Below are 26,636 nucleotides of genomic sequence, written 5' to 3'. Positions count from 1 at the left end.
AATATCCTCTCATCCAACGGGTTCGACACATTCATGAAGAAGGCTGGCCAGAAGATAGGAAACCGATACCAAACCGTAGCTACCGAAACCACAGCTACAGGAGGCCACCACCGGACCCTAATGGAACACTGATATCGAAGAATAAACCCTACAAACCCCTTCCTTTTCCCTTATTAAAATTTTGTTTTTTTTTTTTTTTTTAACTGTTGAGTCGCCGCGACTATTACGGCCCCCCTCCCTACTAACCAGTGATACAAAGACCCTCGGCACATTTAAACTTTGTAAAAGTAAAAGGCCTTTAATAAACTAGTTGTAAATAAAAAAAAAAAAAAATACTTAGAAATATCAAAGCGTTTCCGAGATATTCGGATTTTTACTAGTGTTGTTTTAAAACACTAACTTCGGTTCACCTTACATAAAAGCGCTTGAATTTTTTTCCTTTCCATATGAAGAAGGGTTATACGAATCTTGCGCTTTTTTTGCATATTTTTCATAAAAAGCAGGTTCCTCTTGTTACAAATGGAAAAGATCGATTAATCGGAGATCGATCTTCAAGCTCCGATTTTTTAGATGGATCGATCCCAGAACCGTTCATCTGAATCGATCTTGGAGATCGATCCTTTCCCGAAGATCGAACAATCCTACTTCCGATCATTTCCGCTCTCTCATTCAAAGGCCCTGTTAAATGGAGATACTTCAACTCCCGATTCAGTCAGCAGCTTCACGGATAGGCATCTGATTTAGAGCTTGCACTCACTCTTCGTTTCCCGAGGTAAAATAGTGTATGCATGAGCAATCTTCAACTGCTGTTTCTTCGGTCTCTCAGTAGCAATGATCTCATCAGACCATCTAACCTCCTCGGGTTTGAGATTCCCTACCATCTTTGCCTTACCCCCTGGTCTTGTCCATTCTAAGTGGCTCAAGGAAGATATTCGCTTGGCAGACTTGCGCAAGACTAGCGAGGTTCATTACATGAGGTTTTAGCAATCAGTTTTGTAGGTAGATTTCACTGCGCTCACTCACACGGCGTTCGTAAATTGATTTTTTTGGGCGAGCATTCAGTCGATCGATTATTTTGGTAGACGTCAAATCACCTTTCAAAACTTTTGCATACAGTTATAATTTACAAACGCCAGTTACAAAAATAATCACTACGACCGAGTAAACCAATTTCGAACGCTTCGTAAGTCAGCAGGTTCACTTTAAAGAACAGATTCTAATTGTGTCGAACGTCTACTTTCTTCAGGTTTACTCATGGCCTCAAATTTTCCTTGTACTGCGCTTTGATGAGATGATCTACCTTTCCGAGACTTTGCCCAAATGTTTAAATGGTAATTGATATCCTTTTTTCGACTCGAACTTTCGACGCCTAAGATCGCTGCAAATAATCCGTTTCCGCTACTTCTTTAAGTCTAGAGGCAGAAGGTTTAAGCCTTATTCCACAGCCTAATGCTAAGGAAGGGTGACACACATATAAAAATATCCTCCCTTTCCTTCATATATGTATGTATTTTATTACTGACTAAGAATCTTTACAATATTTTTTCATCTTTAGATATAGATATACGCGTATGTGTAATAATAATAATGATAATAGCGATAATATTGTTTATATTTATCGTAACATTACGATTAAGGATTTTTGTTACACTACAACACAATATTAGTTTGCAATAGTTATGTCCTTCAATTTTAATATATTTGTTTCGTTTTGAATGTTCGCAACGTTGTACGGCTATTTGTTCTATCTTTTACACTTAACTTCGCACCAATCAACTACTTACACCGTTGTTTCTCAATTTTATTTTGTTTTTTTTTTTTCAATTACACGAAAGAGTAAGATGCTCTAACAATTATTTTAAACGCTTTATATTCTCCAGTTTACGTAATGGCAAAATAATCATCAGCTCTATTACTGTGACTTTTCGATTTCGCGGGACTCCATTATACTTTTTATTATGCTCTTTATGATTTTAGGAATTATTGCTAGCTTTTCAAAGTTTTTATCCACCATCGATTTAATTTCGGTACAGTTCGAAACAATAAGAATGATGAAAATCTTTGGACCCGCAGGAACGCTCGAAGCAAAGCATCTAGATTACTGGTTACTGGTAGAGAAAGCGGTGGTGAAGAGTACTTTTTATCGTTTTGAACTTATGTTTGCATACATGGCAGCATGGTCTGTTCAACAGTGCAGGATGAGATTCGCCTAACTGAACATGCGGAATTACTCGGCGATGCCGCAAACGAAAACTTGTTCCGTTCTGTTTCGGGTGGTTAGCATTTCGAGGAAAATTACCTAAAAGTATCAGATATGGTTTAATAAATATCGTTACAGTTAAATTGAACAGTAGTCAACTTACGATTTATATTCCTCAAGTTCAGTTTCCGCAGTAATAAGCAGATAGAAAATAGCAAATTGTCGTCATTTATCAACAATGAATAAGGAAAACGAGAGCAAACTTCCGCTGAGTAGCTTGGTGATGGTGAAAGCAGTCCGAAATTACTCGAGCGAGTTCAGCGTTAGCAGCTGTTTTAGTACTTTGGTTTGTGATGTTTCGCGGATTTCACCGGCCAGGAACATCTCGTCCACCACCGAGTAGACCTTGTAAAAGTTGAATACCAAATCGAGCTCGCACACGTTATGGAAATACTCGTTCAGAACCTCTACAAAATTGTGAATAGCCTCTAGGTAGCACAGGTTGTTGTCGTTTACGTCCACACAGATGCAGAAGTACAGACCAGCGTACCTTGAATATGAATTTATAAATGTTTTGAAGAATCATTTACAGATCATAAGGGAAAAATGGGCTATGAGGAAAAAATATCTAGCTGACCTTACTACCTATCAAAGGAAATCAATCTTAAGGTCTTATGCAATTTTGTTTTACTTTTTAAAATCCAAGAGTTTAGTACCCGTTAGCAGTTCTCATGGCTTTTAAAACAATCTTACCTCCGATAGACGATCTTGAAGTTGCGGAACTCGACAAAGTTGGTATGTTTGGCATCTCGCACCGTGACGACAGCATGCACTTCCTCGATCAGCTTCTGCTTCTCGTCGTCGTCGAAGTTCATGTACCATTTGGCGAGTCGGGTCTTCCCAGCTCGGTTTTGGATAAGGATGAATCGGATCTACAGGGTAAAAAGCCATCCGGATAGTAAATTTACAAAAACTCTCCGCCCCTTTCCCCACAGCACTAAAGATCAATTGAAGCGAATCAAATACACACAAACTCCAACTCACCATTTTCTATGAAAACCAGCTACGACGACCGGAAGCTTTTCGATGCAATGGATAAAGCGTTGCGATAGATCTTACCGAAGGCAGAGGAATGTCCGCCGTGATAGACCCGAATTTATTCAGATGATTAAGGAAAATTTGTGCTTCAAAAATTGATTATCAGCAGCGACAGTCAAACTTTCCCGAGGAGATTTTCCTGTGAAGTTCCTTTTTATGATTAATCCCGAACGAGAGAAAGGGAAAACAATTGACAGCACCCTAGCAGTGACACCCACCGTTTATTATAGTATCTGCCAGCACCACAGGGCGGTCGCAAAAATTTGGTATCATTATGCTGAATGGACATATGCGGGAATTCACGATATAATTTAAAATTTTTATTACGTTGATTGAAAAACGTCTTTTTGACGTAGTAATGGACAATTGCATCAGACCATACAAAAAAATTTGGTATCGAATTTTGAATACGGCAAATGGGCCGACATCACTATTTCGAGAAAAATGCGTTCAAAGTTTGACAGCTCCATAATAAGCTCCCAGCCAAATTGTTTTTAGTTCTCTTTATTTCTCGTAAACCAAATATCCTTTAGTTAAAGTTGTAGGTACACTCAAAATCGGTTTCCGAACTTAGTTTCTCACCCAACTGTTAACTCCATTTGTTTACATTTGGCGCATTCGCCCTTTTCAAAATTCACTACCGAATTGCTCAGTTGACATAATGGAAGTCTGGCTGATGTCATGCTGTTTTTTAAAGCCTAGCCCACATTAGGCAACATGAACTGCGATTTTTGTTATGAGACGAACTTTGTTGTCTGATGTTGTTGTTGGAAACCTGAGACGGTCTCAGTGTCTCCCGAAGAAAATGGGAGACGCTGAGACCGTCTCGAGGCGAACCGTCTCCTAGTGTGGACTAGGCTTAAGCGAGCACTCTTTGGTTTTGCTTGAATGGAAATTAGAATGGCTACGCAATTTGAGCGGGCAGTTTTGGCTGTGCATGATAAGCGAGCACTGATGCCCATCACGTTATAAATAGATAAGGTAGGCTACTAACACTCGTTTGAATGTAAACAAGTGACGTCATTACTATCTTTGAATAGCGTGCCAGGCAACAAGTTTTGCACGCGTAAGATAATGCTGCATACACCTAGGATTACTAGATGGATAGTAATGACATTATTGAAAATTCTTAAAATATCACCTTATTATATTGTGCACCGTAGCTGCGTATGATAAGCGAGTTTTGCTAGCTGCGCATGATAGGCGAGCTTTGATAGCTGCGCACGATGAGCGAGCTTGGATAGCTACGCATGATGAACGAGCACTTATGGCTGCGCATGATAAGCGAGTATTGGTTGCTGCGCATGATAAGCGAGCTTTCATAGCTGCGCACGATGAGCGAGCTTGAATAGCTGCGTATGATAAGCGAGCTTTGATAGCTGCGCATGAAAAGCGAGTATTGTTTGCCGCCACGCATAATAAGCTAATATTGGTTGCTGTTGCTGCGCATAACTAGCGAGCGCTTATGGCTGCGGATGCTGCGCACCATGAGCGAGCTTGGATAGCTGCGAATGAAAAGCGAGTATTGCTTGCTGTGCAACCTTAACGAACACCATTGGCTGACGTGCATTAAAAGAGAACTGTATAACAGAAGCAAGCATAAATGGCTGCGCATTCGTATTACCAAATATTGCAGCTACGCCTAAATGCTAGAAAACATAACTTAGCATAGACGCAAGCATAAATGGCTGCACTTTTGAGAGTGCACACGTGGCCGTGCAACGAGGCGAGCATATTTGGCGCTACAAAAAGCAAAGCATTTAGGAAACTGCGATAACAAGAAGCACAAGTAACAGTGCACTTTTCTGAACGGAGAAAACAGATTGCGTAAATCTAAGTTAAAAAAAGTTCTTCTAACCGGATGTTTGAAAGAAAAAAACAATGAACGGAAACGATATTTTTTCTTTGAGTTATGCATTTTAAGAGCAAACGCACCAATACGGGAGTATACGCGGCCCGATTTTGCTCATTTCAGCGGACCGATTTTGGTATACACACTCTTTCGCGCACCGGGTGGAAGCATTTATTTTTAAATTGTGCATTGCACTGAGAAAACTTTAACAGAAAATATTAAATTAAATTTACTGATCGAATAAATTTTCGGAGTCGATAGTTTTTTCGCTTCAATTTCGGTTATTATCATTTTTATTAATAATTAATTATTATTATGCATAGCGATTGTTGGAGGTTATTCGACGAGTTAACTGTTAACTATCCGTTATGTGACGCCAAAGTCGACATGCTGGTTGAAGATACCATACAGCAGCAACAGGGCCACGCAGTTTCGAGCGACCAGCAACCGGGTCAGGTTGTGGATGCAGCACGAACTTTTGTGCAGTTGCAGCCGGAATCATCCGAAATTCAGCGGAACTTGTGCGAAATATGCCAGCTGCTGTGGAGTTCCACTATCAAACAGGAGGTTTTTCGCCGCTGGTCCAAGACTTTGGCTTCAGTGAGTCGGAACCATTTTCCCTGGTGCAGCGCAGCGAGAAGGAGGATTGTATGCGTCATTGCCCCGGTTCAAACCTATCTGCTAAAGATACTGCTCATGGCCCCGGTCAGACGGTGAAGTTTTTTCTTCTATCTGCTGCGTACTTTCCCAAGCTGTACGGAGGGTAGAAAAAAATTAAAAACAAAAAAAAAATCGCTAAATAAACAGTTTTTTCACTAACCTTTCGCTTACGTTGATGTTACTCGATGCTGGTCAATTGCAAGTTCTGCACTGTTCAAAGATATGCTAATTCCGACGACCACTCGGCTGCAAAGATCAAACTCTGGGCCACCGATTCCGAGGGCCTAAATTTTCACCTCTTTCGAGCCAGCACAGAATACTTCCAAAATGGCTCTATATAATCTTTGACACATTTCCGATCCCCCCGCGAACAAAATTCCGTCCGCACATTCGACCGAATCAAAAGAAGAGCCACAATTGCTTAATTAATTAACAAATTGTTTACCAAAATTACAAAATTTTAATAAACATCGTTTGTTGAACTTGCCTTAATTGGTAGATTTTTTTCAGTGCATGTTTGCTCTCGCCCCTTTCTAGTGAGCAAATTTGGTGATTTTGTCGGTCCCGACGGCAACGGCCCTATTTTGCTCACCCTCATACTAACCCCCGGTGCGGTATGAGAGTGATCAAACGCGTGAGCATTTTCACTATACTCGCGATTGCTGCGGATGCCCTAAGATTTCTTTTTTCCTGAGACACGCAGAAAAATATATTTTAAAAATAATAAGATATCGGTCAAAAATAATAAAAATTTTGGTTGGGAAAAAGCACAAATATAATTCAGATTATATCGACATAAAAAACCGATTGAAAATGAACTTATCATCCTTGTTTAAACAATATAGGCCCTTTTTGAAAATGATTCATAATTTTTAGCAAAATAGCCAAAATTTTGGGTAAAACGTACAAAAGATTTTTGGTCTGAAAACAAAAATAATTGGCATTTGTTTATAATCAGTTCTGTATGATTGATGTAAATGAGTATATTAATTTTGAAATAAGGGATTTTTTTTTAAATGGATTAAATTTTATTACACCAATTAAAACGGCATTTTGTTTTTTATTAATGATTTCACAATATACACTGTGTTTTTCCTATGCTTTCCGTTCTCCTGTAGGGCAGATCTTCCGTCAAAAGCGGAATCTGAATCACGATCACTTGGCTTCGCACTGGTCCCCCGAATGTTGATGTGCATTAGTTTAAGTTTACGAACTGCGAAAGGGCGGGACCAGGAACGCAAAGGCCGATTATTATTGGGTCGCGACATCTGAAAACAGAGAGGAAAATATATAAATCAATGTTTGTGAATCAACAGATGCGCGAACAAAATCAACCCCATTCAGTCTGCCTGTCTCTATGGGTAATTTTGATTCACATGCGTATTTTTACAAGGTGTAGTTTTTGGTAATATTGGCAACTAAGACTCACCTTGATTGTACCCGATGTCGTCGGTAACAATTGTTTAAAATATCGTCCCGCTGGAAGGGCTGACGCTGATAAAGGCATCGCTCCACAGCCCGATTCACTCCCGATAGCTGTCCAGCAGGAGGATTGATGGAATGAGCTGTGTCGCTCAATTGGTTGGTAGTCCTGATCCGACGAACCAAATTTAGTCTCGGTCTGGAAAAAAGGAAATGCGTAACTGCTTCCATGCAGTTTTGATAATGAATTTAAACAAAAAAAAATAACTTACCTACAATGAAACCAACTCTGTTGCATATCCTCGGGAATCCGGGTTTTCGATTCCCGAACGCAAGAAGACAAAAAATTAACCGAGAGGTGTTTTTCCGTTCGGATGCAAGCGAGCGCAATAAGGTAAAATTTGATGATTTTTTTTTCTTTTTTTTTAGTTGACATTTCATCTTGCACGCTTGGCTAACAAAACATATTTTTCGATTCAGAACAACCCAACTATTAATTTCAAAAACAACAAAAATATTTATTATTAAAACGACGCACCCCTCTTCCATACACGATGGCTTGCTTTCGACTATTTTGTAAAAATGACAAAATGTGGGATTCTGTTTCGAATCGAATTTCATATCAAAACTACCGATTAAATGTGAATGGATAAAACAAAAATTAATAATAAAACGTTTTGTTGAATCGACTCCCCATTCTTTTTCTGCGTGGAGGAGGGTGAATGTGTGGGGCCAGATTCAAGATTGCCTGACCAGCGCTGGCACCTCTAAGGAGAGACTCTCATATGAGTTGGTGGTATCAATCGCTAACGTAATGGATCTCTTGTGTACCTTGTCATCGCGGCGGTGGCAAAAAAAAAACAGTGTGGTAGATTTCTGGAAAAAAACCAAAGAACATTGACACTTTGTGGTTTCGACAGCAGGATTATTGAAAGATCTATCTAGGAAGGCCCCATGTTTCTAGGTTTACCCAATGCTAGGGACTTTTTCGACGTTTGCTTCCAATATTTATTTTGATTTTTTGAATTTCTCGCGAACAATACATCCGACTTCAAAATAATTGGAACCAAATTGAAGATAAACAGTAACTGAAGAGAATCTGCTTGTTATGTGGATATTTTATCCTTCAAATCTTGAAATGTTTCTGTTTAAATATGGAAATGCCCAAACTTTGCGACTGCGCAGAGTTAGGGGCGGCCACGGTAGAACAAAAGGAAACAAAACACCTAAAATTGGTTCAATGTGCTAAAACATTCATTTTTACTCAAAATCTGTATACCCAAAGATGAAAAATCCTGAGTAAGCGTGAAGAGCACATGGCGAACTCTCTTTCTCCTTCTTTCTCTACAATTTTGATAACAATTTTTGCGAGAGAGCGCATTATGGTTCTCAAACCTGCCGTTCGGCGTTTTATTTACGGTGCGAACTTTCGCCATTCATACTATGCCTACTAGACTAGTGAGCTGAAAAGTACTACTGCTTCAATGCGTTAGTGTATAGTTGCTATTTCATAATAACAGCTGCTAGCTGCTTTTACCACATTCGACAGTTAATTAATAAAATTGTATATGATAGCAGTACTACGTCAGAAATCACGTGTTATCGGCGAAAGCAGGCTGCGATTATCGGAAAGGACTTTGAAGAAACAAAATGTCCAACGATGATGACGTAAGTGATGGCGAAAAGCGTTCAGTTAAATTTTTGTCAAAATAATAAGTTCTTACGCGATTGTTACGCATCAACACACACCCACCGATTAGGGCGGCTCGTGCTGATAAGAGTGACACGGCGCCTGTTGGAATTGTGTGCTTTTTTGCACAATGCCACTTGAAGGCCACTCATGTGTTGATAGTAGAACTAGTTGAAACAATTAAATGTTTTTGTTCCGGGGATCACCTAGATCATAGTTGGCTTTCTTGGGAAAGTATTAATTCCCGCAAGACAACAAAAACAACATGATGAAATTAGTCATGACATTTACGCGAAGGCATATTTCCTCGTTGCAGTTGGCCGGTCCGGCAGTCTGGAATCCGGCGGACTTGATCGACGGTTCCGAGGGATGTGGCGACGAACTGGCTGTGGTGATGTTAAATCGGCCGATTCTGCTGCCCAAAGAGTACTTGCGTAGCATCTGGAATAATGGTTGGTTTTTGTGGGACAACGTGTTCGAAGCTGTTGTTAATATGTTTCGTTGTGTGTTGCAGCGAAGGTCCGAATCACTGTTGATGGTGGAACGAACCGGTGGGTAGATTTCGTTAAAAGTCACATCGGACCGGCCGACCAGCTTAGGCCTCCGGATTTGGTGACCGGGGATTTCGACTCGTGCACCGATGAGTCCCTGTCGTACGTAACGCAGCTAAACTGTAAGGTGAGTTCGAAGATTTTTTTCGAAAATAGAAAATAAATAATATCCTATAAGAAAACTGTTTCATTTGCAGATTATTAAAACGCCCGATCAAAACGCAACAGATTTTACCAAATCCTTGAAGGCATTGCAAACGACCGGCCATGATCGACAGATAACACGTGTGCTGGTACTGTGTGAAAGTTCCGGTCGGTTGGACCAGATCATGGCAAACATCAACACTTTGTACCTGGCACGGGCCATACTGCCCAACGCATTTGTTTTCCTGCGGTCCAGCAATTCGCTCAGTTGGCTGCTGCCGATCGGGAATCACTGTATCAACATTCCTAAGCGGCTGGTTCAAGAGCACATCTGGTGTGCGCTGATTCCGATAGGGCAGCGAGTCATCTGTAGCACCACCGGGCTGCGTTGGAATTTGGAAAATCGAGTGATGGAATTTGGCAGCCTAGTGAGCACTTCGAATACTTATGCTTCCGAAGAGGTGTTCGTTCAAACCGATGGCCCGGTAATCTGGTCCATGGGAACGACGCCAAAGGATATGTGATAGTGGCTGCAATGGTCACGCGTTTTTCTGCCTGAACGACGTGGAACCAAGTTCTAATAGTATTTTGCCTTTGTTAATGTTAAGATTTCGGTTCCTTAGGTGCTTGCAAAAATTTCTCTGTTCTATCTTTATAGTCACTCTGTTTGGGTCAACCATTGGGGACAAAATTTGACTACACTTGCTTTTCTATAGAAATGTGATATGAATAAACGACAGCACATTGATGCTTAAGCTTATCGAGTGTTTAATTGGGCTTTAACTTTTTAAACATTACAAGCTGTGATAGAAATAGTGAAAAATGCCTCAATTACTTAGTAAAATGCATGAACCAGGGAATAGTGGAAGCAGTTTTTCTCGTTGCTTAAGGTTTGCATCTTCCCAAGAATCTTGGGTATAAACAAACTTCGCGAATATGGTACCGGTTCAAGAGCCAGCACATGAACCGTTCCAAACCTAAGCCGTATCCTCCGTGAGGTTGAGAACCGTAGACACGTTGATCGATGTACCAGTAGTACGGCTTCGGGTCGATTCCTTCGCGTTTATAACCTTCCATCAGCTCCTGATGATCCCAGGACCTCATCGAGCCTCCCACAATTTCACCGACGTTAGGGAGTAGTACATCAACACTTTCGGTCAACCTCTTATCGTCAGCACATCGGGCCATGTAAAACGATTTGATTTCAGCCGGGAAGCGACACAGCATAATGGGTTCGTTGATTGTATCGGTCATTTTCCGCTCCGGCGCTTCAGGAATATCCTCGCCGAACTCATAAAAAGTGCCATCATCTTTCGTAACGTTGTTCTCCTTCAACCAGGTAATCGCATCGGCATACGGCATACGACGGAATGGTCTTTTTGGGGGAACAAAGTCCGGGTTAAGCTCCTTCACCAGATGACCCCATGGTGATTTGAGCACCCGATCAACGACGTCCACCACCAAATCTTCCAGCCGATCCAGCAACTCGTCGAACGTTATAAACGGACATTCGGCTTCCACGTGGCTATACTCGGCCAGATGCCGCCGGGTGCGACTTTGCTCAGCCCGGTAGCTTTGGGCAATGCAGTATACATCCCCGAGAGCTGGCAGCACCGTTTCCAAGTACAATTGAGAACTTTGAGTGAGATAGGCTTCCTCTCTGAAAGGAAAATATGATCATTTATAACTCGTATTGCAAAAAGAAAATCAATTCAAACCAACCCAAAATAGTCCAACTTGAACAGAGTGGATCCACCTTCAACTTGCGTTTGCACCAACGTTGGTGGAGTGACCTCGGTGTAGCCACGGTCATGATAATGATCGCGGAACGCTTGCATCAAAACGTCCCTCATCTTCATCACCTTAGAGGTGTTCTCGCCTCGCACCATAATGTGCCGCTGATCTAGCTGCACATCCGGGTGAGCTTCTTCGTTCAGAATCGTGTCAGCACCGCCAGGTGGAGCTAGCCCAATCAACGTCCAATAGTCGACGTGCAACTCGTGACCCCCGGGAGCTGTCTTACCCTCTGGCACTTCCTTCAGCGTTCCGAACAGCTGAACCGACGATTCCGTCGAAAGAACCAACGCATTGTACGTTTGACACAAGGCATCCGTCAGCACACACTGCAAGAATCCAGTTCCATCTCTCAGCGTGATGAACATCAATCCTTTGCCCTGCCGTCTCAAACGATGCACCCAACCGTAAATCTTCACCCGAATACCTCGGTTTTCACTACCCTTGAAAATCTTAATGCCCTTAGCCGCCGCCCACGAGGGATCCTCCTTGATGACAATCTTTTTGGCATCCTCAAGATTTTGCTCCCGCTTCTTGGCATCCTCCTCTTCGCGCTTCTGCTTCTCGGTGTTCTTGTGGTTGTCACGAACCCACAGCTTTTGGATCTTCTTCAACTGCGACTTGGCCGCAACTTCGTACGGAGAATCGGCCTTCTCGTCTTTGGCGTCTACGTAAATGGTTGGGAAAGGTTCCTTACCGGCATGTCGCATCGCCTGGAGAATTGTTTTGAAGGGTTCCTCCGCCGTTCCTTTACCCGATTCGTCATTGCCTCGCTTTTCCGAGGTGTAAATTTCGTCTAAAAAAATTAATTGATTAATTTAAAATAGCTTCCCACAGCTAGCAAAATATAATTAAGTCATTTCATAAAAGAGAAAGCTTGTTTTCCATCGTGTAATCGATACTTGGGTGTATAATCTGCCGTGCCACGATATGATGGAAGCAATCAATCAGAGATGAGATTATGGTGTTATTTCAGCCATCAACCTCTGCTGTTCTATTTTTGTATTTCGATCAATAGAAGACTAATTGAGAAACCATGAGTTATTTATTACTAATCTAAGGTTAATATATTAAAATAAGATACATAACTTACTTATGGTTAGGTTCTCCATTGTTGAATTTTCGTCAGTACTAATCCCTATCGATGGGCTCTTCTCCGAGATTTATACCCTTTCAACCAAGGAAGATAACGACCGACCGAGATACTATTGTGTGTAGAGCCTGCAATAGACGATTTTGATGAAATTTCTGTTGCAATCTACAAAAGATATTGTAAATACACGCACCTTTTCGGCATAAAATTGAGGAATCCACACGGTGCGCGAGGCGAGAACCAGACCGCGATGATGTTGTGGCAAGAAAAATGTCAGAAAGTACAGGGTTGCCATTTCAATTTTCGAATAACTCTTGAGTGTTGTTAGCCCACTTGAAGCCCGCCCGTTAACTGGTTGGGGTATAGCACGTGCATTTGTTTTAACGGAAAAGTGGTGGTTGTTTTTGGTTTTCTGTTATTGCGAGTTGTTAAAAAGTGGCTTGAAATATTCAAATTAAAGTGAAATTTGTTCTGTTAATCATCAAAAAGGGTGATATTTTTCATTTAAACGTGAAAGATGATCATCATGGATTTGTGGAACCAGCGGGATCTTGTTCCACCGGTGTTATTTACATTTCAATGTAAAACAAAACATTGCAAAGACGGTAAGTTATACCAGTTATACCTTATTTTTTATTCCGAGTGTGCCCTAGTTTTGCACTGGTGCACCACTAGATATTGACTATTCAATAAACTTGTGTGTGTGTGTGTGTGTGTGTGTGTGTGTGTGTGTGTGTGTGTGTGTGTGTGTGTGTGTGTGTGTGTTTGGTTACCCAGGTGGTAAATTCGAAGAAGGAATTTTACGAATAGAGTTGTTTTAGAAATTTCCTACGCACACTTTCAGAGCGTGTATATGAGACGGGACAATTAACCTCAAAAACTCTCGGTACAAAAAACGGGCAGCCGGTCGACGCACATACTTGTTTTTGAGGTAATATCACGAACACTACCAGCGGCAAATAGGACTATTGGTCCCAAAGCACGTCGAGTGCCGTGTCTACATGGGAACAATGGGTCAACTCGTTATATACTCATCCGTATATATTATGCATGCAGAAAAAATCCAAAATGTGAGCGCTAATAATCACATCAGCTTCGCCTACTAGCGACACGTCGCGACGTTGATAATGGGCGATGGGCGCGCTCGCAGTCCCGGTATACGATTTCTCGTGTGTTAAACAGAGAGAGAAGTAGCCTTCACTCCAATTTCACTCCGATTAGCTGTCATTCTTATGGAAATCTGTGTAAGAGTAAAGAGCAAGCTTTATTCTTTTTAGAAGGCCCAATCCCAATAGTAACGACGCAGCGCGAGTTTCTTAGGAGACTTGAAGCGATGCGATTGATGTCCTAAGGAAAATTACAGTAAACAACATAAACAATGTACGAGTTCTACATCAAAATCGCCTACTGGACTGAAAATAGAAAAACAAACCTACGGATGACAGGAATCTCGCTAGTCAAAAAGCGTCGCTAGTCCTACTGTCGCTATTCGGTTTGGTGCTATACACATAATACATATGCCCTAAACTCCACCTGAGGCCTCAGACTATTTCCCAAACCGGTACCTGCCCTGAGGCAATACTTCGGTAGGGGGTGTCTAATTGACGCATATGCGCTACTTTCGCAACACTCGCCAAGAAGTTCATATTTAAATTAAATATCATCCTGACCGCCCGAGATCATCTTCACGTTGTGGTCCCATCGGCTACGCTGATTGTTTTGCGTAGTTCATTTCATAGCTTCGGACTCTTTAAGCTTAGTTAAGTTAACCTACGTTATCCTACGTCAATCGCAATTTGCGCCAGTCTCCAACTCCTTTGCAAAGCAGTCATTATCCGAGCGAGCCCATCACTGACTGCCTGCCATGTGTTGATGTCATCACACATCTTCTGCAGCATGTTGTCCGCTGTCGTTTCTGGTCTGCAGGCGGCGAATATGTTGGCACGTTCCTCTTCAAATCTCGGACAATCAGGCGCGGATCTAGACATTGCTCTTAGGGGGGGTGATTTAGTAAATTTTCAAAAAATATGGCCAAATTTATTAAGTGATTTGGCACAATAAAAACTGTGACAGGAAAAATGTTGATGATAAAGATGAAGGGAATTCAGTAGCATGTAAATAATGTTGAAAACAATTTAAAAAAAAAGTTTGTTCAAAGAATTCTGTACATCTGTTTGAGGCTGGCTTAGTCTTAGGTAAAATGCAGGCAAATGTTTTTTTTTTCACTGGTATGAAATTCAATTTACGTTTATTTATCTAGTTGGGGATATGGAGGTACCATGGAATGTTTATTTTTATCAGATAAGAAATCCATGAGCAGTTTAATTTTGAAAATCGTACTTTATTTTCAGTCAAAAATAAACCTGTTGGTATGATTTCAACTTACTCAAATGAGCATCTCTGGTTTTATGGTTAAAACTTCGTCTTATTAATGTTGATTCTATTACAATACTCGGGTAAAAAAGCCATTTACATAAGTTTCAATTATATTTAATTGAAATATTTTCTCTTTTAAGATCCAATTTAAACCGTATGCTGCTTCATTACTTTTCGAAACCCGTCAATGTATTTATTCAATAATTTTACATATTTTTCACTTGAAGATCCATTAAAATATCAATTTAAAAACGTGAATCAAAAAACAATCTAAAACAAATAAACATTTAAAACACAAATAAGCACGTATCTAAACAAATAAAATAGAGATTGCTAATAATTATATTTTATTTTATTAAAGGGGTTCGCTGAATAAATTTGCCTCCTTATATCTTATTGAATACTTACAGCGTTTTTTTACTGGGAGTTTTGAAAAACAAGGCTTAGTAACAAGATTTAACAATTGACCAGTTTTATTCACTCCACCAGTGAGGTTGACTACAAAGAGCGAATAGACTTTACTAAGATAACCTTGCTCAGTTTTGGAAAAAAAACTAGTAAACTAAAAGTTTCCAAATGCAATGCACTTGCGTATCATTTTTCTTTTTCAGCACTTCGACTTTTCAAATGCTCGGAGTATAGAAACGAAAATTGTGGTGGAGGTACCCAGTGTTTAGTTAAAATGTTAAGCTTTGTGATATCATCAATAAATGAGTAAGGTTTAGGATGAGCCTTTAGAACAGCACCTTTATCTGTTTCTAAGACTTATGGGTCTGCAGCAGATGCGAACGTCTGATCATTCTTGGAAGTCAGAATTGCTAGTAGAACTTGAAAACATTTCGATGCTTTTATTGTTCAGTTGCAGTTGTATGTACTTACACCTTATCATTTTCGGTGGCATGCATGTTCCTGAAAGCAGAGACAAACGGTAGCAGATCTGGATGTCTGCAAAGTTTGATCGATCAGATTTTCGGTTGCTACATCTACACACAAAATTTCTGAGGCCGAAAATTAGCAAAATTTTGCTCAAATTTGACCAGCTAAGTTTTTAGCAATCAATTTAGCAAAAAAAAATTACTGGAATTTAAGCAAAATAGTCCAAAGTGTCCGGACTAAATTTTTACTTATTTTTCAGCAATAAAAAATATTGTTTGCTGAAATTTTAGCAATAATTTTTTTTATCCCAAAAATTACTAGAATTTTAGTTATTTTTCAAGCCCTCGTTTCTTTTGGTTTGTGATATTAATGTTTAAATAAAAAATTCTAATATTTTGTTATCTTTTTATTCTCCACCATTTTACTCCGCTCAATTCTTCATCGTGTCAACCAGGTTCATCCACCGACCGAATAATAAATAAGGGGTTAACCAGCTTGCTCGATAACTGACCCGCTTTAATGGTTTGCATTCGGTGATAAATCTGAAAAATTAAATCATTTTATTCATTTATATGCATGAACTTTTTTTTATGTTTTTTTATTTCTGATCAGCTGGAATTTTAACATAGATACTTAAAATTCAAATCGAAAGCAGATTGAAATTACATTTTCTGATTTCAAATTAAGTTTGGAGATTGAGAATGAGGCACCTATTTAATTTATCAGATAGCAATTTTAGATTCAGTTTTCAGAGTTCAGAGTAAGAGTTGGAATAAAAATGCCTTTATTCAATTTAATGCCTTCTTTCAGAACATGAAGAAATTAGAATTCTTTTTAAAATTTCGAATGCTTTTTTAACACACAGATTAAGTTAAACAGTTTATAAAAACAATAACAAAAGTAAGTCACTTGGGGATAAGGAATGAAATTTTGTAAATATGCAAAAAAATCCGATTTCGGAATACTATTTCAGAAATGAATAATTAAACAAAATTTTACCTGCTAATCGATGTCTTATATAAGAATCTTAGGAGATTAACAAAATTCACGGTCCTCCCCCTCTTATTCAACGATTTTTTGATTGGAGATACTTTTTCCCACTGGTTGCGGTCAGTTACAACTTCCCGGATGCCTTTCTGAAAAAAGAAAATAATTAGAGAATTTTGCATAAATTGCTAAAGAAGTAAAAAAAATACATCATTTGGTAGTGCTCGTTCCAGAACCATCTTCATACAAGTTTTTGTTCTGCGAGTTGCACAAGGTTTGTCCCAATCGACATAATAACGAAAAGAGAAGCTCTGGTCAAATTCAAATTTTTGGCCCTACTTTGCTGGCAACGAGAACGGGCCAGCGATTACGTCATCAATGCTCACACCTTCAGTCTCGAGTTATTCAACTTCCGACTGCCAACCTTTAGACAACCGTTGTGAGTTTTCAGAAGCCTGTGATGTGCCATCGGAATGGCCATTAACTTTCTTCGTCCTCAGCTAAAATAAAATTTTGTTTTAAGTTAAATAGGTTTAAATTTTGTTTAGTTTAAATTACCCACTTACCGAGCAAACTCAGGTAGAATGTTCTGCCCTATAAATTGATTCGCTTCCGTGAACAGTAGCAACGTTGCCGGAACTAAAGCGCTGGTTGATCAATCGAGCAGCCCCCATCCAGCGGAGGAATTCGATGTATAGGTTCAACTCTTTCGTGTTTCGCGCCACGCCAGCTGTGTTATGGGCTCTTCCGCGGGCGGTCACCACAACTAAATAGTTGGCCGGCACCCACAGGAAGTTTTTATCAACACCCGTCCAGATGGAATTCCGGAGCAGCCTGAGATGAACGCACCGGGAACACCAAACAGAACCACAGCAATTCCACCCGCACGCACAGATCAGCAATGTTGACATCGTTGGTTGGTGCGAGTTCTGGAACAAGTTAATCAATGGAATTTTATCTTCCTCCAACAAAATTCGTGAAAGAAAAACAAAACTTTTATTTTTCCTCGCTTCGAAATTGCGACCGACTGGACGAAATGCAGAAAAAAAAACGACTGCGGTTTAAGTATATACAGACTATTGTTCGAGTCCATGCTAATATAATTGCTCAATTTGGTAGCAAAGGGTTTTTTTTACTCAAATTGAGCAAAAGCCATGACAATTTGAGAAAATGCTAACTGAGCAGTAAATTATTTTTTTTGCTAACGGAAAGTAACGGCTCATTTTTGCTAAGTGGAGCCTCGAAAGTTTTGTGTGTAGAAATAATATCAACTATAGAGTTGATTTTGACAGTTCTTACGCACACTTGCCTACGTATATGGAAAAGAAAAGTAAGAATAACCTCCAAAATTTTAGTTAACAAAACGTTGATGTCCGTTCAAGGACATGATCGCTTTTGAGGTTATTTTCCCAGAGTTAAAAAGTGTTACTGAAAATGTCAGAATTATGTCACGAAAATTTCTAGCTGTACATAGAACAATTATTGAAAATTTTCATCCTTGGACCCAATACAATTTTATTTAGAAAACCATCGAGTTTGGTAAACATTCATAAATAAGAAACCACTTTATGATCAACTTGAAAATAAATGTTAGCTTCTTTCAGGCCTTTACAAGAAATCATTCAGAATTAGTCACCATCAAACGTCGTTTCTGGTACTGGCACTTACAACAACACTGGATATCGGTTAATAAAGAAAACCAATCTGCTGTCATGATTAAGGAAATTCATTAAAGAGTGAGGTGCATGCTTTATCCTTTTCGCACGCCTGAAGCCAACACCCAGATATACACGCGCATACTGTTTATAGGTACTTAATTCAAGAATATTTTTAAGCAGCTATTGAATTCTTACTCACGCGTAAAAATGGTAATGTCAATGTTAAGATATATTGAAACATGGAAAAGTTATATTTCATCTAAATTGAGTTAAAAAATTATTGAACATTTTACAGATGATTTTTTTTCCGCCTGGGGGGGTGATCACCCCCATCACCCCCCCGTAGATCCGCGCATGCGGACAATAGAATACCACGTGTTCGGGTGTCTCGTCCACGTCACCGCATGTTAGGAAGACCGACGAGGCCGCATGCCCGAACCTGTGGTGGTACTTCATGAAGCATCCATGTCCAGTCCAGTCAGGAATTGCGTCATGTAGAAATCCACTTCGCCATGCTTTCTCTCCATCCACTCTTTGATGTTTGGGATCAAACGATGGGTCCACCTTCCTCTTCTGAGCTGTCCCACAGCTGCTGCCAGTTGGCCATGGAGCTATCTCTGGCTCGTGTTCTCACGTTTTGCGTGCCTCTATTTTCGTAGCAATATGAGTCCTCCACCAACAAAACCGAGATGGGCATGACTCTCGCTACAACGCATGCAGCCTCCGACGAAACGGTGCGGTATGCACTGATGACCCGCAAATTCATTCGACTCTGTACACTGTTCAGCTTCTACTGGTTACACTGGATGTTAAGACCAGATTTCCAGGCCGCCCCTCCATACCGAAGGATTGACGAAATTACACTCGAAATTATCCTTCGCTGACTACTTCGGATCCCCGAGTTATTCGTCATTATCCTTGTGAGTGCGGCCGTTGCTGTTGCCGCCTTCTTGCACACATACTCAACGTGGTTTTTAAAGCTGAGCCGGTCGTCAATCATCACACCCAAATATTTAAGCTCACGCTTTGATTCGATAGTGCATGATCCAACTGTAATCTTGCCTGTTTGCGGTGAAATCAGGTTTGATATCAGGACCATCTCGGTTTTGTTGTGGGCCAACTGCAAACTTTTGGAGTGCATCCAGCTCTCTACCGCATCTACAGCCTCTGAAGCTCTTAGCTGGACGATTTCTGTAGAGTTACCCGTCGCTAGTAGCAAGACGTCGTCCGCGAAACCAACCAACTTTACTCCCTCTGGCAGGCTCAATGTCACCACCTCATCATACGTAATATTCCACAGAACCGGGCCCAGTATCGACCCTTGCGGCACTCCAGCTGTAACATTCATTTCCTGAAATCCTTCGCTCGTCATGTATAGAAGCTTGCGGTTCTGGAAATAGCTTTCCACTAATTTGCACAGATATTTCGGTATCCTCTTTTTTAAAAGCGAAGAAGCAATCGCTGCCCAGCTGACACTATTGAAGGCGTTACGCACGTCCCATGTTACCACCGCACAAAAACGGTCCCCTCTTCTCTTCGTAAGTCTGGCTTTATCAGCCGTTTCGATGACAAATCGAATGGCGTCGACTGTGCATCGCCCTTTTCGAAAGCCGAATTGATTGTTGGACAATCCGCCCTCGCCCTCAGTGTACCGCTGGATACGATTCAAGATCACCTTTTCCAGAATCTTTCCAACCGTATCCAGTAGGCATATTGGCATGTATGCCGATGGGTTCCCCAATGGCTTTCCTGGTTTGGGCAGCAGAACCAGCTTCTGCCGTTTCCAAATATCTGGAAACATCCTTTCCTCTATACAAATTTGCAGTGACGATCGGAACATTTCGGGAAATTCCATAATCGCGGCCTTAACTGCAATGTTCGGGGTACCATCTGGACCCGGAGCCTTTTCCAGTTGAAGGGATTTGGCGTTGTCGCGCAGTTCTTCCAACGATATTAACTCCTCCTCGCTCGTATCCCAGTCGATCGCGACTTGCGGCCAGCTATTGATATCATGATGAGGGAACAGCTCTCTCGTTATTTCTCTCAGTTTGTTGGGGCACATTTCAGGTGGTGTGCTACCGCTTTTGTTTTTTGCCATAACTATCCTGTAGGCATCGCCCCATGGTCGGTCATTGGCATCAAGACAAAGTTTCCTTAAACATGCCTTTTTACTCTCTTCAATTGCCTTGCATAGGTTTCTTTTCGCATTTTTGAAAAGCGGCCTACGCTCGTCTCTCTCCATTTGAGTTCGTGCTCTCTGCATGTTTCGCCTAGCGCGAAGACAGCTGGCACGCAAAATCGCGATTTCCTCAGTCCACCAATTAACTGGTGGATGTCGGTTTCTACAATAAGCGCTCCTCGTCATTGCTGCGTCACAAGCACGTTTGAGTACTTTCGTCATGTTTTCCGCCGACAAGTTTGACAGGTTTGGCTCCCATTTCAAAACCTCGACAAAGACATTCCGGCCAAATTGTTTTGTCCTCCAGCGTCACCTGTCATTACCTCTCCTCTGACTGACGTGCACTTTGACCCACACGATAACGAATCGCAAAGTGGTCACTATGAGTGTAGTCCTCGCTCACCCTCCAATTACTTGTCCATCTGGGACTAGCAAATGTGATATCTATAATGGATTCACGTCCCTCTCTATGGTAGGTTCTAGTATTACTTACGTTCGCCAGGTCTACATTCAGCCTTGCAAGTGCTTCAAGTAGACTCTGTCCTCTGGCGTTCGTAAGAGAACTACCCCATTCTTGGGCCCACGCATTGAAATCCCCAGCGATAATAACGGGGCTTCAGCCTGTGAGCAACTCGACTATCCTATCCATCGTAGCTCAAAACTTCTCCAAGGTCCACCTCGGTGGAGCGTAGCAGCTACAGAAGAAGATCCCATTGACTTTGGCTATCACGAAGCCTTCTTCATTCGATGTGACCACTTCTTGTATGGGAAACTTTCCTGTCACCCCTATTTCTGCCAGATTGGCACTATCGGTCACCCAATTTGTGCCATTCAGGGCTCTATAATAGGGGTCTGCTACTAACGCTGTGTCTAGCTTCTCTTCCACCGCAATCTGTCGCAGAAGCTGTTGTGCTTCGTGACAGTGGTTGAGGTTGATTTGGATTACTTCCAAGCCCTTGATATCGCTGCTAGCGCCTTTTGGTAGGCAGAACACCTTGGGTTGCCAGTTACATGGTCACCAGTGCAAATAAGACACTTCGCCGGCTTACTGCAGGTAGCCGCTATGTGACCAGATTCTCCGCACCCCCAGCATAATCCTCGTCTGTCAACTCCCTTGCAGTCAAACGACTTGTGGCCGTACTCCATGCATCGAAAGTTAAATGTGTGTGTGTGTGTGTGTGTGTGTGTGTGTGTGTGTGTGTGTGTGTGTGTGTGTGTGTGTGTGTGAGTGTGAAAATGGTCGAATTTTTGTTCTAAGTGTCCTGTCAGTGTGATCAGTGCTTTTAATGTAAAACTTCTGAAAACAATCTCGTAAAATGACCATTTTGATTGGCAAAATAGTTTGTTTAACGAGTGTTCATCTTGAGTAACATGGCATGTAAACACAGTAGCATGAAAACCAACCCATAATGAACTCTGTGATGCCGTATATGGCGTTCCACTAGGTTGTCACCTTAGGCCAGTTATATTCATTATGTTTGTGCATTGTTATTGCCAGTTCAGAGTTCAGACTTCGTTTCTAACGGGTTTAGGAACCACAAATCCAATCCTGAAAACATAAGCCCAAAAATAATAGATCAGAATAGAACAGAAATTCTAATGAACTAAATTTAACCGATATTTCCAATATTTCTGAACAATTCCAGAAATTCGCGCCCTATACAGCACCATTCAGAACGCCTCAGACTACTTCACCAATCAGCAGGGCTTCGAAAAGGCCGCCGCATACGTTTCGCGATTCACGGTCAATTGGTCCAACCGCTTCTACAACATGCACGGGTTCAGACTGTTCAAGCGGATCAACCAGGCCCTGTTGCGGGTCCGCTCGGTTGACATCGGTCGAATACTGCTGAATTTACTAAGCCTGCTGCCGGAGGGGACTTTTCTGACCAAAACAATCGACTTGCCTACACTGGCAAATCTGGATTACCTGATGATTCGTTTGCAGGGTCTCTCGAAGCTGTTCTGCCACATTGTGGCTATAACTAGGGAAGCAGCACGGTATTATATTCGTTTCATATCGACTGGGTATTTCTTCAATTTAAACTCCATATTTATTTGTTTACTGGCCGAAGTTTGGTACAAATCTCGAGATATTTGTACGAAAGTAGTTCACTATTATGAAGAGTTGTACCCTCTGAGAAACATACTTCAGAACAATGGTAAACCTTGGCCCACGAGCGGAGATTGTGATTTACCGAAAAGTTTGAGCAAATGGCTTGGAGACGATTGGGTGAAACTGATTGATATAGATGTAGATAGCGGGGAGGGAATTTTGAACATCGGTACCGACAGTAGCTTGTTTCTGTTTCTGACTGGAGATGACGAAGATTTGGCTTCTGGGAAAAAAATTGATGCGGCTATTGAAAAGAAGATTGCCACGGGCGGAGTTGAAAGCTCAAAACCAAAAGAACTGCTGGTTCAGCGAATAAAGGCTGACGAAGGAGAAGTTGTGAGGAGGGATTCGAAACCTAAAGCGACAAAGACTGATTTGAAGGTTGTTGATAATGTAAAGTCTAAGTTCGATGTTAAGAAGTTTTTGGACGACGAGAAGAGAAAACGGCAGACTGATATAAACCAGGCAGTGACTGGGAAGGTTAAAGATCAGGTGTTCAACGTGTTTGCCAAAAATATGCTGCGCGAATTAAACCAATTGCCTACGAAAGAGTTAGTCCAAATGTTCAAAGAAGAACTTTCGAAGATCATTAGAGATAAAACGCAAGCTCGAAAAACGACAAATAAATGAGAACGTAAAGTTTATTACAGTAGAACTAATACATGGTTATTTATATGGTCAGTATCTTCCGATATCCCTTTTCAACGACTAGAAGAAGTCATCTTGGGTGTTGTCCAGCACGCACACGGATTTGGTCTTGACTATGGTTTGTTGTGGTTTATAGTTTATTTTCTGGAAGAGGAAACGCGAAAATGGAACTGATGTACGGTTATCACTAAAGGTTGAAGAAAGCAACACTAGGACTGTCGTCATAAAATGTAGAGAAACATTTACTTAGAAGTTATGTGTAATGTATTCAAAATTTGGAAATGAGAAGTTAGACACAATGATTGACAAATAAGTATGAAGCACAGCGAATGGTTGGAAAGGACTATTATCGAAACAGGAAACAATTTAAAAAAAATACCAAAACCAAAAACAGCAAACTAAAGCAAAACTTACCTTGACAAAAGCTTTGAAGTTGTTTCCGCCAATCTTGGATCCATTGGAAACGTTCGAATTAGTACGAGTCGAAAAGAAGCTGCTGTCATTCATTGGCACCGGTCTGTGGGAGACCAAGGACATGCACTTGACACGTACCTGAAACATCGATTCCATTCCGTCTATCCAGACCCGAGTCTTTTCATCGCAATCGGGGTCCTCTTTCTTGATGTGCATAATCGTTTCATCGCCGTTGTCATCCGCTTGAGACTTCACTTTGAGATCGGCAAAAGAGGCCGACAGCCAACCGTCAGCTGGAATGTGTACCGGTTTTATGAAGGTTTTATAATCTGCTGTTGTGGCATTAGTTGTGATTGCGTTTAGCTTTTCGGTGTCATTGTTGGGAACTAAACTGGAACTTTGAGCGTTTTCTTCCGCAGAAGTTAGATTGCCCCTACGATTGGTCCTTCGAGAGGGAGCACCATCGAATGCAAACAGATCATCGTCGGTAGATTGTTTGTCAACATTTCGAGTTTTTCGAGTCTGTTGGGACTGTGTAGCACTGAATGATTCGGTCAAAGTTGGTTGACGTTTAGCTCGTTTGGGCAGAGCTTCTTCAAAGTTGAACAGATCGTCATCGCCATCATCGAGCATCAGATTGACTGGCCGTTTAGCTTTCTGGCTTTTCTGGAATCGTTCTTCCTGTTCTGCCGCCTCACGATCAACAGACATAAAACCGAAACTGTTTGAAGCTCGCGAAGGCAGTGGTTGGTTAGAAGCTTTTTCATCAACTTCGGATTGACTAGATACTTTTTCCGCTGTTGGTGAAGTTTGACGTGGTTCATCCACGATCTTTGACCGAGTTTTTTTGACATCCGGTGGACTTGTCACCGGTTCTGTACATTTCCGTTTTCCTCGTTTACCTTCTGTATTCGTCCGTTCGACAGGAACAATCTCCGGCATTTTAAAAGCAACGTCAGTGCATACTGACTCTTTATCGGGACTATCGCAAACATCAATAGCTTGAGAACAATCTCTAGATTCAGTTTCCGGAATTGAGATGTTCTCTTTTAGCTGAGCTTGCGTCTTCTTTGACAAATCCTCACTATCCTTGGCGAGAGCTGGTCCTTGGGTAAATGGAATGGTTTCTAGGTCAAGAACATTGGTAAATTTGTACAGAGGGTTACAATACTTTTCCAGGGAACAATGCAAAACGGCCAATCCAATTTCTGCATCGGGAATCAACCGTCTACCCGAATTGCAAACAATCTGAGTCAAGCCGTCCACAGCTTGGGAAGACGTTTGTGAAAACGAGTCCGAAATTGCCTGCATAACTATTACGTGTGGCTCTGTGAAGAAAGCTTTCGCAATTTTTCGCTTCTGAGCGCAGAGACAAGATCCTCCAGCTTGCTTAATAATACCTTCGTACTGGGTCATATGTTTCGATTTGATAAAAACGAATACCTTTCCCTTGAACAAAGTTTCCCTAGCAGCAACACATTTGAAGGAAATGCCATCGCTTCGAACGTAGGCCTCTGTGAATTCAGGAATAAACTTTTCGTAGTTCGGCAGTTCAGAACCACTTTCAATAGCCTGAATACAAGCTCCGAAAAATTCAGGCTTCACCACTGGAACCTGCGCTATCAGGCACATCAGTAGCTTCGGTGTTGTAGTAATGGTCTTCATGATCAAATAATTGGTAGCTTTCTCCTGAAAGCTGTCCAAAACTCGTCCACCTAATTTCTGTAAAGCACCTTTCAGCTCTCCGTCAACCGAAATGGTCGAAGTGATACAATTGAAGCTGGCACGCTGCACTACCCACAAACTCTGACATTTACCAAACCTTATGCGATCCTGAACTTTCAGCGGGGTCGGTTTATCCTTGGCAATCGGGTCACGTTCCTGTTCGATGCATTCGTTGAGAAACGTTCCGTACCGGGAGCCGGCATCGACCACCTTCAGTGCATCGGCTTCCGGATACAGGAAGGCATGGTTTCGGCTTATCGAAGGGTCCCCCTGGATGATCAGGTCCCCCACGGAGCGGCTAACCGTGTGTTTCGAAAGCTCCGGCCGAATGTAGTAAAATGTGCCTGTGCGGGTTAAGAATACGGTGTTATAAGTCATAATGTTTTTGGTTCAGATTTCAATTGGGTTCAATATATATGAATTTGCCATCAGCCCTGTCATGTACAAGATTTGTTTGGAGAAGGATCGAATATGAGGCAAGTTCTCGTCCTAAAATTTGTTGCTAATTTAGTCGCAGGATTCCTATATTATTCAATAGATCATTAATGGTCTTTTTTAAGCATTTCTAACGGAATGTGTTAATAAATTATTTGGTTTAGAATAGTTCTGAAATGAGTTGAAATAATTTTCATAATTTATTACAAAAATCTAATAGCTTCATATTGCTGTTCAGCTGCTCAGTCATTTTTTTTAAATCCTAGACACGTCAACGAAATATCAACTTGGCTCTTTTCTTTCTACCACATAGAAAATTCTAAATTTATTTAAAGCGTTTCAAATCAGATAATTATTCCACGCGTGCAAGGGATTAACGCTCACGAAAATTATATGAGACAACGTTAAATAATCCCACGTAAAGATCCTCGACACACATCTGATCAATTTCTAATTCATCCAAATAATGAAACTTTTTTCCATAAGTTAAATTTTCCGTCGAAACTTACCATTTTCAAGGTGTTTAAGAAACCACATAGTTTCACGCGTACTTAACGAACAATTTAAAACAAGAACAAATTATTAACAACAGTTTTAACAGGAAAAAACAGGATTAAGAAAAACAGTTATCGGTAGCCGAACCCGAGTTGCTGCATTTTGTTTGAAATTTTTGCTTATTCGCGCACCAAAACAGAAAATCCAAATACTGGTGAGCTGA

General features: G+C 41.1%; 5 protein-coding genes and 1 long non-coding RNA gene across 8 annotated transcripts; 2 read left to right on the top strand and 4 right to left on the bottom strand.

Annotated features, from left to right (window-relative positions):
• Positions 1–1,495: 1,495 nt before the first annotated feature.
• LOC129759422 (AP-2 complex subunit sigma) lies at positions 1,496–3,458 on the bottom strand. The gene is made up of 4 exons (XM_055756868.1): positions 3,245–3,458; positions 2,954–3,132; positions 2,364–2,750; positions 1,496–2,299 (listed from the first exon to the last, which is right to left on the bottom strand). Exons 1-3 carry the CDS (start codon positions 3,245–3,247, stop codon positions 2,504–2,506), a joined length of 429 nt encoding a protein of 142 aa, XP_055612843.1. The 5' UTR covers positions 3,248–3,458; the 3' UTR covers positions 1,496–2,299; positions 2,364–2,503.
• A 5,187-nt stretch (positions 3,459–8,645) lies between these two features.
• LOC129759419 (thiamin pyrophosphokinase 1) lies at positions 8,646–10,377 on the top strand. Its single transcript, XM_055756867.1, has 4 exons — positions 8,646–8,900; positions 9,239–9,374; positions 9,437–9,600; positions 9,671–10,377. Exons 1-4 carry the CDS (start codon positions 8,883–8,885, stop codon positions 10,139–10,141), a joined length of 789 nt encoding a protein of 262 aa, XP_055612842.1. The 5' UTR covers positions 8,646–8,882; the 3' UTR covers positions 10,142–10,377.
• LOC129759417 (asparagine--tRNA ligase, cytoplasmic) lies at positions 10,362–12,782 on the bottom strand. The gene is made up of 4 exons (XM_055756865.1): positions 12,698–12,782; positions 12,505–12,632; positions 11,340–12,207; positions 10,362–11,277 (listed from the first exon to the last, which is right to left on the bottom strand). Exons 2-4 carry the CDS (start codon positions 12,521–12,523, stop codon positions 10,503–10,505), a joined length of 1,662 nt encoding a protein of 553 aa, XP_055612840.1. The 5' UTR covers positions 12,524–12,632; positions 12,698–12,782; the 3' UTR covers positions 10,362–10,502.
• Positions 12,783–12,894: 112 nt separating this feature from the next.
• On the top strand, positions 12,895–23,351 carry LOC129759418 (uncharacterized). The gene is made up of 2 exons (XM_055756866.1): positions 12,895–13,109; positions 22,227–23,351. Exons 1-2 carry the CDS (start codon positions 13,022–13,024, stop codon positions 23,324–23,326), a joined length of 1,188 nt encoding a protein of 395 aa, XP_055612841.1. The 5' UTR covers positions 12,895–13,021; the 3' UTR covers positions 23,327–23,351.
• On the bottom strand, positions 16,167–17,753 carry LOC129759420 (uncharacterized). 2 transcript variants are annotated; one of them, XR_008740172.1, is made up of 4 exons: positions 17,310–17,753; positions 16,953–17,243; positions 16,756–16,892; positions 16,167–16,298 (listed from the first exon to the last, which is right to left on the bottom strand). It is a non-coding gene; the product is annotated as an uncharacterized LOC129759420 (long non-coding RNA). The 2 variants fall into 2 exon arrangements; XR_008740171.1 differs by having other exon boundaries at positions 16,756–17,243.
• On the bottom strand, positions 23,320–26,584 carry LOC129759416 (nibrin). 2 transcript variants are annotated; one of them, XM_055756864.1, is made up of 3 exons: positions 26,428–26,584; positions 23,759–25,827; positions 23,320–23,514 (listed from the first exon to the last, which is right to left on the bottom strand). In XM_055756864.1, the coding sequence occupies exons 1-3, from the start codon at positions 26,453–26,455 to the stop codon at positions 23,482–23,484; spliced, it is 2,130 nt and encodes a 709-aa protein (XP_055612839.1). In that variant the 5' UTR covers positions 26,456–26,584; the 3' UTR covers positions 23,320–23,481. The 2 variants fall into 2 exon arrangements, with proteins under 2 accessions (XP_055612839.1, XP_055612838.1); XM_055756863.1 differs by having other exon boundaries at positions 23,320–23,488.
• Positions 26,585–26,636: the final 52 nt, after the last annotated feature.

Source organism: Uranotaenia lowii, unplaced genomic scaffold (genome assembly GCF_029784155.1).
Source record: "Uranotaenia lowii strain MFRU-FL unplaced genomic scaffold, ASM2978415v1 HiC_scaffold_154, whole genome shotgun sequence".
In the NCBI taxonomy this organism is placed as follows: domain Eukaryota; kingdom Metazoa; phylum Arthropoda; class Insecta; order Diptera; family Culicidae; genus Uranotaenia; species Uranotaenia lowii.
Note: the sequence above shows the minus strand (reverse complement) of the source record. Positions and strands in the feature narration are given on the sequence as shown.

What these genes read in the sequence shown, in the direction of transcription:
- LOC129759422 (XM_055756868.1), bottom strand. An exon ending in TTCAAGATCGTCTATCGGAG is followed by an intron (nt 2,751 to 2,953) that starts GTAAGATTGTTT and finishes TTCATATTCAAG; the next exon opens with GTACGCTGGTCTGTACTTCT.
- LOC129759419 (XM_055756867.1), top strand. An exon ending in GCGTAGCATCTGGAATAATG is followed by an intron (nt 9,375 to 9,436) that starts GTTGGTTTTTGT and finishes TGTGTGTTGCAG; the next exon opens with CGAAGGTCCGAATCACTGTT. An exon ending in TAACGCAGCTAAACTGTAAG is followed by an intron (nt 9,601 to 9,670) that starts GTGAGTTCGAAG and finishes TTTCATTTGCAG; the next exon opens with ATTATTAAAACGCCCGATCA.
- LOC129759417 (XM_055756865.1), bottom strand. An exon ending in TTCAAGTTGGACTATTTTGG is followed by an intron (nt 11,278 to 11,339) that starts GTTGGTTTGAAT and finishes TTTTCCTTTCAG; the next exon opens with AGAGGAAGCCTATCTCACTC.
- LOC129759418 (XM_055756866.1), top strand. Translation starts at nt 13,022, where the DNA reads ATGATCATCATGGATTTGTGGAACCAGCGGGATCTTGTTCCACCGGTG. An exon ending in AACAAAACATTGCAAAGACG is followed by an intron (nt 13,110 to 22,226) that starts GTAAGTTATACC and finishes GAACAATTCCAG; the next exon opens with AAATTCGCGCCCTATACAGC.
- LOC129759416 (XM_055756863.1), bottom strand. Translation starts at nt 26,455, where the DNA reads ATGTGGTTTCTTAAACACCTTGAAAATG. An exon ending in TCTTAAACACCTTGAAAATG is followed by an intron (nt 25,828 to 26,427) that starts GTAAGTTTCGAC and finishes TAACCCGCACAG; the next exon opens with GCACATTTTACTACATTCGG. An exon ending in ACTTCAAAGCTTTTGTCAAG is followed by an intron (nt 23,489 to 23,758) that starts GTAAGTTTTGCT and finishes TTCCTCTTCCAG; the next exon opens with AAAATAAACTATAAACCACA.